This window comes from Ambystoma mexicanum, chromosome 6q (genome assembly GCF_040938575.1).
Source record: "Ambystoma mexicanum isolate Mex_15411 chromosome 6q, UKY_AmexF1_1, whole genome shotgun sequence".
Taxonomy (NCBI): Eukaryota; Metazoa; Chordata; class Amphibia; order Caudata; family Ambystomatidae; genus Ambystoma; species Ambystoma mexicanum.
In genome coordinates this window covers 1,510,147,247-1,510,161,551 of record NC_090937.1, presented here as the reverse complement: position 1 = coordinate 1,510,161,551, position 14,305 = coordinate 1,510,147,247, and the positions used below count along the sequence as shown (strand labels likewise).

Sequence of the window (14,305 nt, the reverse complement as noted above, 5' to 3'; positions counted from 1 at the left end):
CCCATAGTTACAAGTCCTTCAGGAGCGCATGGCTCCCTAGGTCATTCTACATGTCAGGAAATAGACCAGGCAAGAGGAAAGCAACAGGCAGCTGCACAACCATGGCACATCATTCCTGCCTATTGCAGGAGGACCTGTCCCCCACCAGCAAGGGGTACCTGAAGAAGATTGAGGGTGACTGGCCATGGCAAGGGCTAGTTTCTCCAGTGTGCCAGCTAGTTTCAGAGGGATCGAGATATCATTTCATCTTTCAGAAACAGGAGGAATCTGGACCTCCTCTGCCCTTTGAAAGACAAAGAGGGGGGGCAGAGGTTGCTCCCTCTTGCGGTGTCAGGCAAACAGTATCAGTAAATGATTCTCACATTTGGTCTCAACACAATGACTCGAATTTTAATGAAAGTGGAGACCATATTATTTGGCTGTATTACATCTGGAAGGCACACACATTCACTCTAGCCACAACGATTGGCCTACTATAAGGGCATCTCATGAACAAACAACAGGGAATATTGTAATTGGGTATGTGAACTTGCCACAAACATAGGGTTCCAGATCAGTTACCATAAATCCTACCTTGACCCTTCACCATCCTTGTCATTGACTGGAGCAGCTTTTACCATGCATTTTGATATATACTGCCCACCACCTATCAGGGCATTCAAGCTCAGCACAAGATTACAAGCCTTGTGACAATAAGAGTGCACTGGTGCAAAACATGTGTCATCTAGGTCTAGGCCAGAGGGTCCAACAGAAGGTTTTATAGATGTGGAAAGAGCAGTATACTTCTATTTGAATACATGTGGTAATCTGTTTTTTGTCCTTGGGAAAAAAAAACAAGCGAGGAAGCCATCAGTTCCAAATGTAAACAAAAGGCTAAGGATGTGTATTATGAATGTTTATGAGTTGGCAGGAGTGTCACTCCCTAAGATTTTTCAGAGTAAAATGACCAGAAATCCTGCTGCATCATGGATGAAAAGTCTTGGAATTGCTCTCATTCACATTAGTTTAGTTGCTATGTGGGTTTATTCTTCCATGTTTATGTGTCACTATAAATAGCAGGTGGGCATGTTGACAGAAGTGATTGCATGGTCCGTGTTCCTCACAATGTACTTTCATGAATACATGAAATTTATTATTAAATTCATGCATGTTGAATTCATCTTGAGTCAATGCTTTGGTCTCTATTTTTTGCACGCTGGCACCTGATAGATGGAAATTCCTCATTCATAATGAGGTGGTATGCCCTAAGATGGCAGGCCCACCCTGTAGGTCAGGCCCGCTGCCCAAGTTAAGGGTCTGAGTGCACCGAGTGTACCTTAACAAAGGTGTCACGTCGTTACCTACAAGGTGGACCTGCCACCGAGGAGCATATCGCCATTAGCACCAGCGTAGTACGCTACACAGGTGTTAATTGTTTCAAAAAAACAGGAAATTATAATCTCTCCATAAATGGGATGCCTCGCAGCGTTCGGGCCACAGAGAGAAAATTCAACACCAATATGGCTGCCATGGAATTGGAAAGCGAGGATCTGTATGGAGCCCCTCTTCCAATTCCATGGTGGCTGCATCGGGACAGGAGCTGACAGGAGCTGACAGCAGCTGTTGTCGCAATCAGGTAAGTGGGATGGGGGAGGGAAAAGGGAAAAAAAGCAGGGTTGAGGGGGGAAAGATGGCGGGCGGGGGAACCAGCCATCATGTGGCTTGGAATGCAGATTTACACTAGTAGTGTCAACCCGCATTCCGAGCTCCCCGATTGGCTGGAGCCCCAACCCAGGGTTATAAAGAAGGGAACAAAGGAGATGACTATGTTCATGTTTAGATTATGGATGATCATCCCCAACACCCTGGTACCCTCCTTCATAGCCTTGCTCAATTGCCTCTTCTCATACCCAGGTTTTCTGATGTGTGGAGGTTTCTTGGGTACCACCCCAGGGACCTCCAATGTTTATACCCCTTGTACTCTGACAGGGAAGAAGCTATAAGGTAAGGATCTAAAGGTTTGCATGATTCTAAATTAAGGCTGTTACATAAAGTGGTAAACCTCATTTATGACCTAGTGGACAAGGGAGGTGATCAAGGAAATGTGAAATACGATTCTTGATCTAGGCATTAATGAGCGGGTTACAAAACAAAATAAAAAGGATTTTCATTAACGAATCATAAATGTGATTGCAATCATTGTTATTTGAAGTACTAAACAGTGTGTAAACTTAAATACGCTTTTTGGGCTTCATAAAAAAAGATAATTTTAATAAATAGAAAAAAAAACGTGGGCACTTTTGTGATCTGGGTTAGAATCTGTCTACCAGTGTTCTTTATAGGATGGTTTACATTTTCCTGAATAGAAGGACACCACCTGCCAAGTGATTGCAATTATGCAAAGGCATTGCTGACCATTCGCTGCATTAATGTAGTGCTCTAGTATGACTTCCCCCTGGCAGCTTTAGGTTGTCCACACACTGCTCTTCTGCACTTCAAATAAAGTAATGCCATCTAATCAAATTAGACGTGGAATCAGCATGCCATCTGTAAAGTATTAGTACTATATGTATGAGCCTATGATAAACCAAGCCCTCAATCGCTAATCAGCCTCTAGCCAATGCAGGTAGGCTGGTGGTTATGCAGACATTGGAATATATGAAGCCGTATCAAAGCACACACAAATTGGCATTGTTGTAGGAATCATCTACTTTTCTAGAATTGCCTGAATTTATAATTTAAATTGTCGCATCTGGCATTCGACTTTGGAATAGATTCTTTAGAGTAGATATTGAAATTCTTACAGCCTGACTCGGGTCCCATATGCTGATTCAAAAGTGTATTTAACAGCATGTATTGCCTATGCATGAACCAATAGCAGATCTGTCCATCAACCACCAGCAAGGTTGTAAAATAAAATGATAAACACATTGGTCATCTGGAAACATAATGTTTTTTTATCTGGAAGGACTATAGTGATAATTTCCTTATGATCATTTTAATTATTTTTTTATTAGGTTTGGGTTTCTCAATTAACAAATAAATAACAATAAAACAGTTCAGTAACACACACAAAAAGCACAGAATTAAAGCGTAGCTAAGATTACACAATATGCACGACAATAGCCCGCCTAAAAAGAGGTCTCGAAGTAAAGTTTTATAAATTATACAGAAAACTGGAGTCCTTACAATTCATGATTAAAAGATGTGCATCTCGATAAAACCTAATATTATTATATTTAAAATAATAATTTAAAAATTCCGTACATAGGTCCAAATAACATGGGCAAAACAGTAAAAAAAACTCCCAGATTCTCCACAATTCCTGTATTGTAATAACAATTGCTGTCCATCACAGTCTTGTACCAGCCCTTCCTATCATTCAGGTACAGCAAATTCAACCTAATCATCAGCACCAACCTCCTATATGCTCCAGATGTAATAAGGCATGTTTTGCCTCCACAAAATGGGGTAATGCGTAAGCCTGCATAAAGGGCAAGCAAGGAAAGTATCCTCACTGTCCTCACGGCCTGACCCAAAACATCCTTACTGCTTTCTGTAATCACCAGACCAGGCAAGGAGGCATAATAGGAAGGATCCATGGATGGAATCCTCCATGTATCCAGTAGTTTTCACCCCTCCTAATGCCAGACATATTTGTGCGAAGCAAAGGACCCCTCAATTTCCCTGACCACCTCCTTCAGGTTGGGATTATTAGACTGTCCCATACAGTTCTTCAAGAAGTTACAGGTGATTCTAATCTAATATCCGCTTTTTTCAAAATGCTGGAGATCCCAAGTTTGAGCTGCAATTCACTATTGTTTTTTTTTTTTCGTTCAAGGTGCTATTTTTAATCTTCTACAAAGTTAGACAATTGGAGTAGCCCCAAATCACACTGTCATATAACATGCTTGGCTTTATAAACATCAAGGTTTTACTACTACCAAACATGTGATACAATCTAAACAACCCCCAGCTCCCCCTACCCCCAGCGTTGGGGCAGCCTTTGCGGCAATGGCCATTTTTTGGTCTGACAAATTCCCATTTATAGTGAGTTAGCAATATGACTTTACTATGTCGATTTTTTTCCTCTGATTTCAGCTCTTTCCATAGATCAAGACCTTGGTCTTCGTCCTGTTCAATTTCAGCTCATGGACAGAGAATTAAACTCAGCATCGGGAAGACTGTGCTGCCACCCCACAGGGGTCATATCAATCAGGGCTGTGTCATCCGCATACGGAAGCGCTCTGAAAGGGATGCCATGCATAAAGGGGGGTTGACCTTAGGTCCCAATGTCTCAATATTGAAGCCAGATATATATGAGATAAATAACAGTGGGGGTCGAACGCAGCCCAGCTTCACCCCATTATTTGTTTCAAATGTGTCTGACAGCCTTCCTAATCACGATGCCCACACTGATGCATGTGTTTCCTTATATCAGGGTTGTAGTAGGTTCAAAAACCCAGTTGGTATATTTAATGCAGATAATATTTCCTCATTGCTTGGATCCTTGGGATTGAGTCACAGGCCTTTTCTAGATCGATGAAAGCCACCTATAATTTCCCACCTCTAATTGTGCAGTATTTGTTTATCGGTGTGTACAACACCAGGCAGTGGTCGATCGTGGAGTGCCCTCTTCTAAATCCTTTTGGAGATGGTTTTAGCAGATTCAAAGAATTGGCTGATTCCTCTACTCAAGATAGTAGCCATTTGGCGAACACATTACACAGTAGTCAAGTAGAGAGATTGGTCTGTAACAGTTAGGATCATTATAGTCCCCTTTCTTAAAGAGTTTGAACCCCAGAAAATCTCACTGTTTTAATAAACTTGACTAAAATTGGAAGCTACCAGTTTGAGAAGCCCATAATAATAACTGAGTGTATCACATCAGGCCCAGCAGCTTCACCAGAGGGAAGTGTTTTTAAAAATCTGAGCGATATCCTCCAAGCTAAAATTAATTTCTTTACCACTCAGATCTACAATGGTTTTTAAAGCCATTTTATCAGCGTTGAAAAAGACCCCATGAACATGGGACCTTCACTTCTCAGATGGGATTTGGTCAGCCCCATTTTCACCAGGGTCTGCAAAGCCTGTAGCTGCCAGCTTCCAAACCTGTTTGCTGCTGTTGCCTTGAACAGGGATCTCCAGTTGGTCCCTCTGCTTAACATGTTCCATTTGTTTTCCTTTTCAGCAGTTTCTTATAGACCTTTTTTAGTTCACATTGAGGTCCTAGCTGGTTGTTCCTCTCCTACTTAAGTTGAAAATTAAACTCTTCATTGACCTACAGTCTCTGTTATACCACAGTCAATCCTACACACGATTGGTGTACAGGCATTTTTGGGCAATCATTAAGGTTGCAACATTGATTGATGGTTTCTATAAGATTGTCATATGCAAATACCAATCCTGAATCTAATGGTACATCATTTTGAATTTGGTCGCTAATGCTTATGATGAAGGCTATAAGCATAATCCCATTGAATTCTTCCATGTCCAATGTTCTCAATTGTCTAGCGCCATTACTCATCACTAAAAGTTCAGATGCAATAATTGTGGTATGCACATACTGCACTCTCAGAATTAATGGGAAGTGGGCACTTTTGACCCTGTTTAATATTGCAAAACAGGATATTTGGGGGAATAAACAGCAGTCCACTATGCGATAACAGATGCTTGAGGCAAACGCTCCTCTGGTGAAAGTATGTGTCGGCGGGGAATCATCTTTACACCGACTGTTAAATTCTATCAAGGTATGGCCCCTTAAGATGGAACTCAATGCCCGTCCACGTTCATCAAACTTGGGTTTAAGTGTTGAGCATCTCGGAATCCTGCAGGTCGGGGCATACCCCCAATTTAGCATTAACGTCCCCCATTATAACAATATCATCCCTTGCATCTAGTGTTATTAGATGATCAATCAATTTCAATGATCATGTGTCATCTTGGAGGTGTGAGACAATATAAATGTACACATTTAGGCTGATTAAATTATCTGGTCTCTGCTACTTCTGATACATTTCTACATGCCCTGTGATATTCTGAAGAGGCTTGTCTGAAACACATATTTCTCCTAATCATCTGATAAACAATTCAGGACTACAAGTCTCAGAATAGGGTCCAGGATGTAGATGACTATTCCACACTGCATAAGGGATTTTTTCTGAATTTCTCTGAAGATCTGTTGATATTACACTAATAAGCATAATTAAACATAAATGGAGAGGCACAGTTCTACACATTTTAAGGAATTAAGCTTTGCTCCTCTAGGCATAATACATTTTGAAGGTATTCTGACAGTGCAGATGGAGGTGCAAATTTGGTAGATGGTGTGATTACAGTTGATAGAATTGTAAACTCGGTGGCTGAGATTGCCATTTTACAATCCCAGTGTGTGAAGATGGTTAATTAATTCATTCATCCTTTTGTAAAGCGCTAAATACCAGAGATCAGCCTCTAAGAGCGGGACTGGGATTCAATCCTGTGTTGCTCTGCGTTGTCTTGCTTCCAATACAAATGTGTTGCCCCTGAGCTCTCCTCCCGGCCCTAGGCTACTGACACCCTGCCAGAAACTGAACATCAATATTTAGGTATCCACTATATTGTATTCATACTCGTGAAGATAGTATTTAAAATGAAGAGCTTCATTGTAATGTCATGTGAAAAAACATTTCAATCATGCACATACATTTCTTTTGTTATGTTGATGGCAAGCAATGTTGGGGACTACTGACAAAGAACAAGTCTGTTGAAATTGAGAAATAATTATTATAAATAACGATGGTTGGAGGATGGAGGAAAAGTAATAATATGACGTCACTGGTGGGGAGGATTGAACCGCATGCTCCAGCATTCATTTGTTTTGTAGGTGTTTAACATCTGTGCACCATTCAGCCCAAGATGCGCGCATCCACTGTGGATAGAGACAGAATGTGCAGGCTTCCGAATGAAAAAGAAACACCTATTTGCAAAAGGATAGAAACCACCCAACATGGCTGCTTCGCAGAGATATTTCTAAAGATAATTTCAGATTTCATATTGTGGCGATATGTGGCAATTCAATGGTAGTATTGGACATGAACACACCTAGAAATCATGTGAGGGGTTAGACGTATCTTATGGAGACTACAAACATGTGTACCAATCTCTAAATTGTTTGATTTCATAATGGTGTCAAACTGCTTCTCCATTTCGCTCAACTTCTCTGGGAGAGACGTTGCATTTGGCAAGCGTATAACACTATGGAAACAGGAGACCCTACTATTAAGAATATATGACACAAGCTTGCTTCACTTAATTTGCCAATAATCTTGTGTTTTTCCCAAAAAATAACTTTGCACGGCGTGAATACCATGCATATATTGCAAGGCATCTAGCACAGTGTGGAGACTAACATTCACTATGTTTCCTTTAGATAAATGAGAGAACAAAGAAACATTGCTAAATAGTTTGCCACCAAAAGTCTGGAAAGGCTTGCTTAGGTTCCCAAGTGTGCTCACATCTAAAACATGAAAGCACACACACATAATATATCTTAGAAAAATGTGGTGTATTCTGTATGAGTGATTCTTAACATTGTAGAGGCATACACATTTTTTTCCAAGCAAATAATTCAATTCAACAGCACTTGCAAAGCTAAAATCCAACTATTGTCATCATAATGTGTGTGCGACAACATCAGCCAGGACTCCCTGGGGAGGCTCCATTGCGACAGATAATGTTCTTCGTTTAGTTCAAACATTGCAAGGACTCCTTGTCACCTGCGAGGTATTCTCAGGCTCCCTGGTGTGTTTCTCGAGAAGATGTAGGCTGACCTTTGAGAAGCTGCGAGCCGGAAAGTAATAACACAACAGGCTCACATCAGAAGGCCACCAAAGGAGGAAACAAAATGCGGATTGGAAAATGGAATATATTATAATGAAATCTACATCACTTTGAAAGTAGACCAATACATGTAACATATTCTTGAAGTGATTCACTACCTAGCAATCATGAAGGAGGTCTGCGAACCAGTTGGATTCTTTTTTTCCCTTTCATATCTGTTAAAAGAAGAAACAAACATCAGTGCTGAGCTGCGTCACACACGGGATGCCGATCCCATGTAAAATAGCATAAAGGTGAGGAACAAAATAAATGTTGATGTATGGTGATGAGGATTGTTTGATATAAGATCAAGCAAAGATTGACGTACAATATGTTGACATGGCTGTTTAGGGAGAGAAAATTAAAACACATGTTCCCCTTTCCATACCTCTACATTGGTTGGGACTAAGTAGAAACAGAGATCGATCCAAGACAGATAACTATTTATAAACTGTAGAACTATGGATACTTTCCATGTATGGTCAAAAACGGCTTGAGTGACGTGTATGTTTTACTGTCGACACATACGACATTGGTTACGACTAAATTTAAGTGTTCAGTATCTGTGGTATGGCCCCACATTAACTTGTCCATGATAACGTGTTGTGATGGTCAATCTCTGGACCCTCCTGTCTTCATTGTGATCATTTGGCTCAATGAGTGATCCATGCTGCTGAAGTGCTCTCCACCAATGTGGCATTTATGTAGTTATTTATTTATTACAGAGATTATATGTTGCTTTTACCTAAAGCGCTGGGCAAAGGAATTGACGATGCAATAATTAAGCAATATAATCCGAGCGGCAGGGGCATTACTGAGTCAGTAATGCCCCCGCCGCGAGGGTTATATTGCTATTAGTACCCCAGCCCGCATTATGTGCGTGACCCGGGCACTAAAAGCATTTTTTTCTGTCCTGAAACGCTGCAGCGTTTCGGGACAGAAAAAAACAACAAAAGAAACGACCAAGAAAATGGCCACCATGGAAAGGGAAAACGGAGTCCGTTGTGTTCCCAGCGTGTCCGCTCCCGAAAGAAAAAAAGAAGCAGAAGGTAAGTGGGGTTGGGAGGGAAGGAAAAAAAAAAAACTTACCTGCGTCTCCGGCGAGGGACGAGGGAAGCCTCCAGCCGTGTGGAGGCACGGAGCGGGAATGGCCCCGCTCTGAGTCTCCACACGGCTGGAGGCTTCCCTCGTCCCTCGCCGGGGAAGCAGGAACAAGCAGGTAAGTGGGAGTAGGGGGGAGGAGGGAGGAAAGGGAGTTTAAAAAACAAAACCTTACCCGAGTACCCGGCGGGGGCGAAGGCAGCCTCTCAGCCGCGGGGAGGCTCGGAGCGGGGATGGCCCCACTTCCAGCCTCCTCATTGGCTGAGGGGCTGCCAAGCCCCCCGCAGAGTACAAGGCGGCAGGAATCCCGGCTGAGAATCGAAGGATTCTCAGCTGGGTAAGGACCCGGCGAGAGCCAATCAGAATGCGCGTTGCATTCTGCTTGACTCTCGCCAGGTACTAATAATGAAAAAGGCAGGGGCATGAACCAAGACAATGGGCCTCATTACGAGTTTGGCCATAACCTGTTGGTGCTAGCGACAGTTTGCCGCCGAAATCATTACACCGTTCCGTCGACTGATAACCCAGTGCCACCGGGGCATCACAAGACTCGGCAGCCCAGGATATCAGGCAGCGGAAAGTGTAAGTCCCCACGGGAATGGGGACACGTAAGCACCATTGCTAACGGTGCCAGTGCTTAGGTGAAAACCATGCCTGTAGGAGCCGGTGACCCCGGCAGGTCAGACCTGTGTTAGGGAGAATTCTCACTCAAGTGCTGAATTCTCTCTACCTTAGAGCCCTCCAGCTCTTTTGCTATATTTTGTGACTTTGTACTTTTCATTTTCAATCTGTTTTACTTTTGTGTTCTTTGGATATGGAGTTTTAAAACAACTCCATAGGCATCATCTTTTTCTTGTGTGTTACACAGCACCTTCAGTTCAGTGGCACAGGGATGTCTTACAGACTTCCCAAGGTGTATATACCTTCTCTGGGACCGACTTCTGTCTCACAGAGCATGTAAAGTTAAATTGACTTTACTAGTCTTTTTAAATTTAGAGACCCAGCACACACTATCATCCTATAGAGTGCTGGAGGAGTTGCCTAGCATCCCTGAGTCTAAACACTCATGTAACAGTCAAATGTTACCCTTTTCTATTTGAAATGGCTGGTGGCAGTGGTTTTTAACAAACTACCATGATATTTCCCGACCGCGAACACCGGTAGCTAAAAATCGGGTCCGCATGTTTTCCAATATGGCGCCCAAGACCTATCTGTAAAAACTGACTCTAGTCGACCTTTTTAGCAGTTTCTTTTAGAAAAGGTCCTTCTTGTGTTTAATTCTGCGTGCCAAACCAGGTTTGGTCCCTTTGTTCGTTGGCCTTTGGCGGGCTTCAGTGCTGAAGCCCTCCTCTGGCGCCTCAGTGTCTGGGGTCGATAGGATGTGAGGGAGGTGCCCGAAACTCCCTGTGCTTAGTCTTCTAGGAGACCTGAATGTAGTCTGGCATGATTGGCCAGCTGGCTGTCTGGCAAGGACAGCCACCCTGCTGTGTGAATGACAGCCAGGCTGGAATGAATGGGGGGAAACTGTTTAAAAGCAGGCCTCTGGGACTTGGAAAGTAGAGTCGACCACTACAATGAAGGAACCGAAGACGAGCTGAAGGAATACAACTGCTGCAACTCCTGTTCCACCGGTGAAGCCCTGCTGCAGGTCCAAATGCCCTGAAACTCCATCGACAGAGAAGCCCTCCAAGGTTAACTTCTTCCCTTGAGTTTGGTTGGAACAACTAACTCGTAAGCTGCATGGACACCGTCCCCATACTGGTCAAATTTTCTTTAGAGTGCTGTTGAAAACCGGATAGCCAGTGGGAAGGGTGCCAGTTTGTGGTCTTTTAAACACTCACACCTTAAACCGACATTTTGTCAAGCTTGTGGCCTCGTCCCTGGGCAGTGCAGAAACCTCCCGACGTCCCACTTCCTGTACCCACGACTGAAACTCAGGAACAGCAAGATTTGCTGGAACTGCCAGGAACAACTGCCTCAGCTACAGCTCTTCTTCATTTGAAAAGTACTGTGCAGGTGCGGCTCAGAACTCTGTTCAGCCGAGGTGAAAGTTTGTGAAAGTTTCCTGCCTTTGAAGGCTTGTCCTTCCCTAAACCAACATCTAACTTTTTGTCTGACCAACTACTTCTAAAAACCGTGACAAAGACTTAACCATTTACTACCAGAACTGTTCTATCCTACCCAAGATTCTGAACCATTGACATTGACCCAGGCCTATTGAATTGAATTGCTGGTTGTAGTGAACTGAAACTGTTTCCCCTACCTCTGAAAGTATTTGTGCTGTTGATTCTTATAACCTTGTCTTTTTAGCCTTTTTTAAAGTAACTGAAATGCCATTTTGCCCCCACTTCAGGGGAGCTGACCTTGTTCAGAAAATGATTGGTTGTGTATTGTAGTGTATTAGATTGGGATATTGAGCTGCTCTTGCTAGTGGAATGTTTTTCAACTGACTGTGTAAATAAATGTATATTCTTTTCCAAGAAACCTTGAGTAAGTGTTTGCTTGAATTACTTTGATTGCTAGTCCTTTGCGTAACTCCTTGTACTGCTCACGTTACTCTTGAGCTAAGTCTGGCTGCTCCGCCACTGCTATCACATTACTGTGTAGTACAGGCTTGTACCAAAGGTGAAATTTAACTGACACTTGTAGTCTTAATTGTGTATAGTGATCCCAAAGGGTACTGTATGTGATTCTGCCGAACACCTGCTGTGAGCAATGGCCCTTGCAGGCATAGTTGTAGTTTGGCAGTCCGGAAAGGGTGCAGTATGTTGCTACCAGCATCCATATTTCCGGACCGCCAGACTAAGAATGAGGCCCAATATCTCACAAGACAGATTCAGAGTTAAAGAGTTCCATAATTCTGGGGCTAAGAGTTGAACATTGAGGAAACAGTGTGGTCATGGAAGAAATTGAGGGGCAGAACCAAGTTCCCTAGTGGGAGGATACAGGGAAATCAAGGAAGAAAGGTAAGTGGGGATACTCTTGAAAACTAGACATAAAAACTGGTACTCAAATTGTTGTTTCCCTGGAAGCCAATGAAGACATGCCAAATAGGGGGAGCTATTAGCTGAGAAGGGTAAGCAAAAAAGACTTCTGAATGCAGAATGCAAGACTGAAATTAACGGAAAAAGAGCATAATTACAAAATCAACATATAGTGAACAGCAGTAATTAAGACAGGATGAGACAAATATTTGCAACAGTGCTGTGGCAGAGCCTTCCCTTCCGTAATCCCTATTCCCTATTCCCTCACTCATACACACAGTCCTACATCTGTGACCCATGCTCTGCGCTCCGCTATTGCGGCCCTGCTTCTCAGCATTTGGCTTGGATTAAATGCGTGTAGGAATGCCTGTGTCAGTTTCCGTCTGTGTATGTGTTTCTGCCACAGCCTATGTAACCTTTTGCCATGGTCAACTAACACTGATACTGTCCTCCTTGGTTTCTCATCCATGGCTGTCTCCTATCTCTGTTACCTCTTATGCGTGTGGATTTGGATCATTTTGCCTACTCCACCAATCTACTTGATATGATATGATGGGTTATTTATAACACGCTAAATACTCAGAGGTTTCTAAGCGCGGACCCAGGGATCGAACCCATGTTGCTTCTGTCATTTTGCTTCCAAGGCGAGCACGTTGCAGCTGAGCTATTCTCCCGAGGCTTTTGAATATTCAAACTCCTGAGTATGATCATGATTTTCGTATGTCGCATGGCCACAAACATGTGTGAGTCTTGGTCTTGGTTAATAATGTTTTCTCTTACACCATAAAACTCTTGCCTAGATCTCCTATTAGTCTATATATGTGTGTGAAGCAGACGCTCTGAACAATTCTCTCTGTCTTTCTGCCTTTTCTCTCTCTTTAGTTGGACAGTGCCACCTCCCTCATCCAGGCCGCCAAAAACCTCATGAACGCCGTTGTCCTCACAGTGAAAGCCTCCTATGTGGCATCCACAAAATACCAAAAGGTCTATGGCACGGCGGCGGTGAACTCCCCCGTGGTATCGTGGAAGATGAAGGCCCCGGAGAAGAAGCCACTGGTAAAACGAGAAAAGCCAGAGGAATATCAGACAAGAGTGAGGAGAGGCTCACAGAAGAAGCACATCTCACCCGTGCAGGCTTTAAGTGAATTTAAAGCCATGGATTCCTTTTAACAGGCCAGCTTTACCAACAACCCTATTTTTTCAATCCCATTTTGTATGCCTACCTGCAGCCCTGTATGCGTCTGGCATGAAAGGTGTAAATAATATGTATCCGTTTGCATGCAGCACAGGATCTTTCAAGGACAAGAAGGGAAGTTCAGCCACACAAAGACACAAGAAAACCGTTTCCCCATCAAAGCAGAGCTGTGTTGTCTATAGCACATGACTGTCCAAAGAGCTCCCAATGACAAGTGGTGGGAGGCAAAGTTTTTTTGTGCATGCAAGGAAGAAGAGGCTGTTGGCAGAAATACCCTGTAAAAACCATTAATGATAGACAAATAAACTTGTGATGCTCGTGTTACTGTGCGAAACGATAGAAGCAAATATGCTTAATTGTATCTCCCAGCAAGCAAAGCCTTACCTTTGCAAGTAACCCTTGTTTGAATGGAGCGTTTAATCAGGAAATCCACGCCTGCCTTTCTCAAGCACCCCCATTAATAGTGTGCCCCACATGTACTTGTGCTGCTTACGAGTGGGCCCATGTTTAACCAATGGATGCGCCGATTACGACAGAAGTGTTTGACCAACCGGAGTCTGTATGGTGAAGACCGAAGCACAACACGGCGACTTGACACTGAATATTTTGTAATGGTTATTATTTATTTAGACTTAATGTAGATGGCCTGATTGGTAGAACGTGTAGTAGTTTGGGGACAGAGAACCTGCAAAACTAGAGACAGACATCTAGGCATAGCTAGCAAAATAGGCATCGAATTGAACTCTGTATCCTCCGACTAAATAAACTCATTTAACCCTGAGCAGCCGTTCCTTTCTACTTTTGAGTGCTTCCCTACATGGCTAAGTAAAGTTGTGCTAATTGCCTTTGGAAAGAATGCATTTTGAATTTCAGACTCGCCGATTGCTCCATTTTGTTGCGGTTGTAAAAATGTGAATGCAAGATTTGCTGAAATGCTAAACTGGGTCAGAGCTTTCAGTGTGATTGCACTTGGAAAGCAAGTTTCTTTGTGTGTTAAATACAATGCACGTTAAAAGGCAGCCAACACGACTGCAGGCATGAATGTTTCATGACGACTTAACAAGTTATGACTCAGAGCTTCGCTTTTAGCAAACTCATTTCTATCATTTTCGCACCATCGAGATGGAGGGACTGCAGCTACTCGGCAACAACAGGAGTTTCATCCGTGGATACAATGAAATGAGCA

At 43.0% G+C, this 14,305-nt stretch overlaps 1 protein-coding gene across 2 annotated transcripts in view; it reads left to right on the top strand.

Annotated features, from left to right (window-relative positions):
• Positions 1-13,900, top strand: part of LOC138516807 (catenin alpha-2) — a 3,575,147-nt gene extending 3,561,247 nt beyond the window's left edge. For both annotated transcript variants that reach the window (XM_069632215.1, XM_069632216.1), the window contains one exon: positions 12,807-13,900. In XM_069632215.1, the coding sequence (XP_069488316.1) occupies positions 12,807-13,094 (288 nt within the window). In that variant the 3' untranslated portion in view covers positions 13,095-13,900. The remainder of the gene's footprint in view (positions 1-12,806) is intronic.
• Positions 13,901-14,305: the final 405 nt, after the last annotated feature.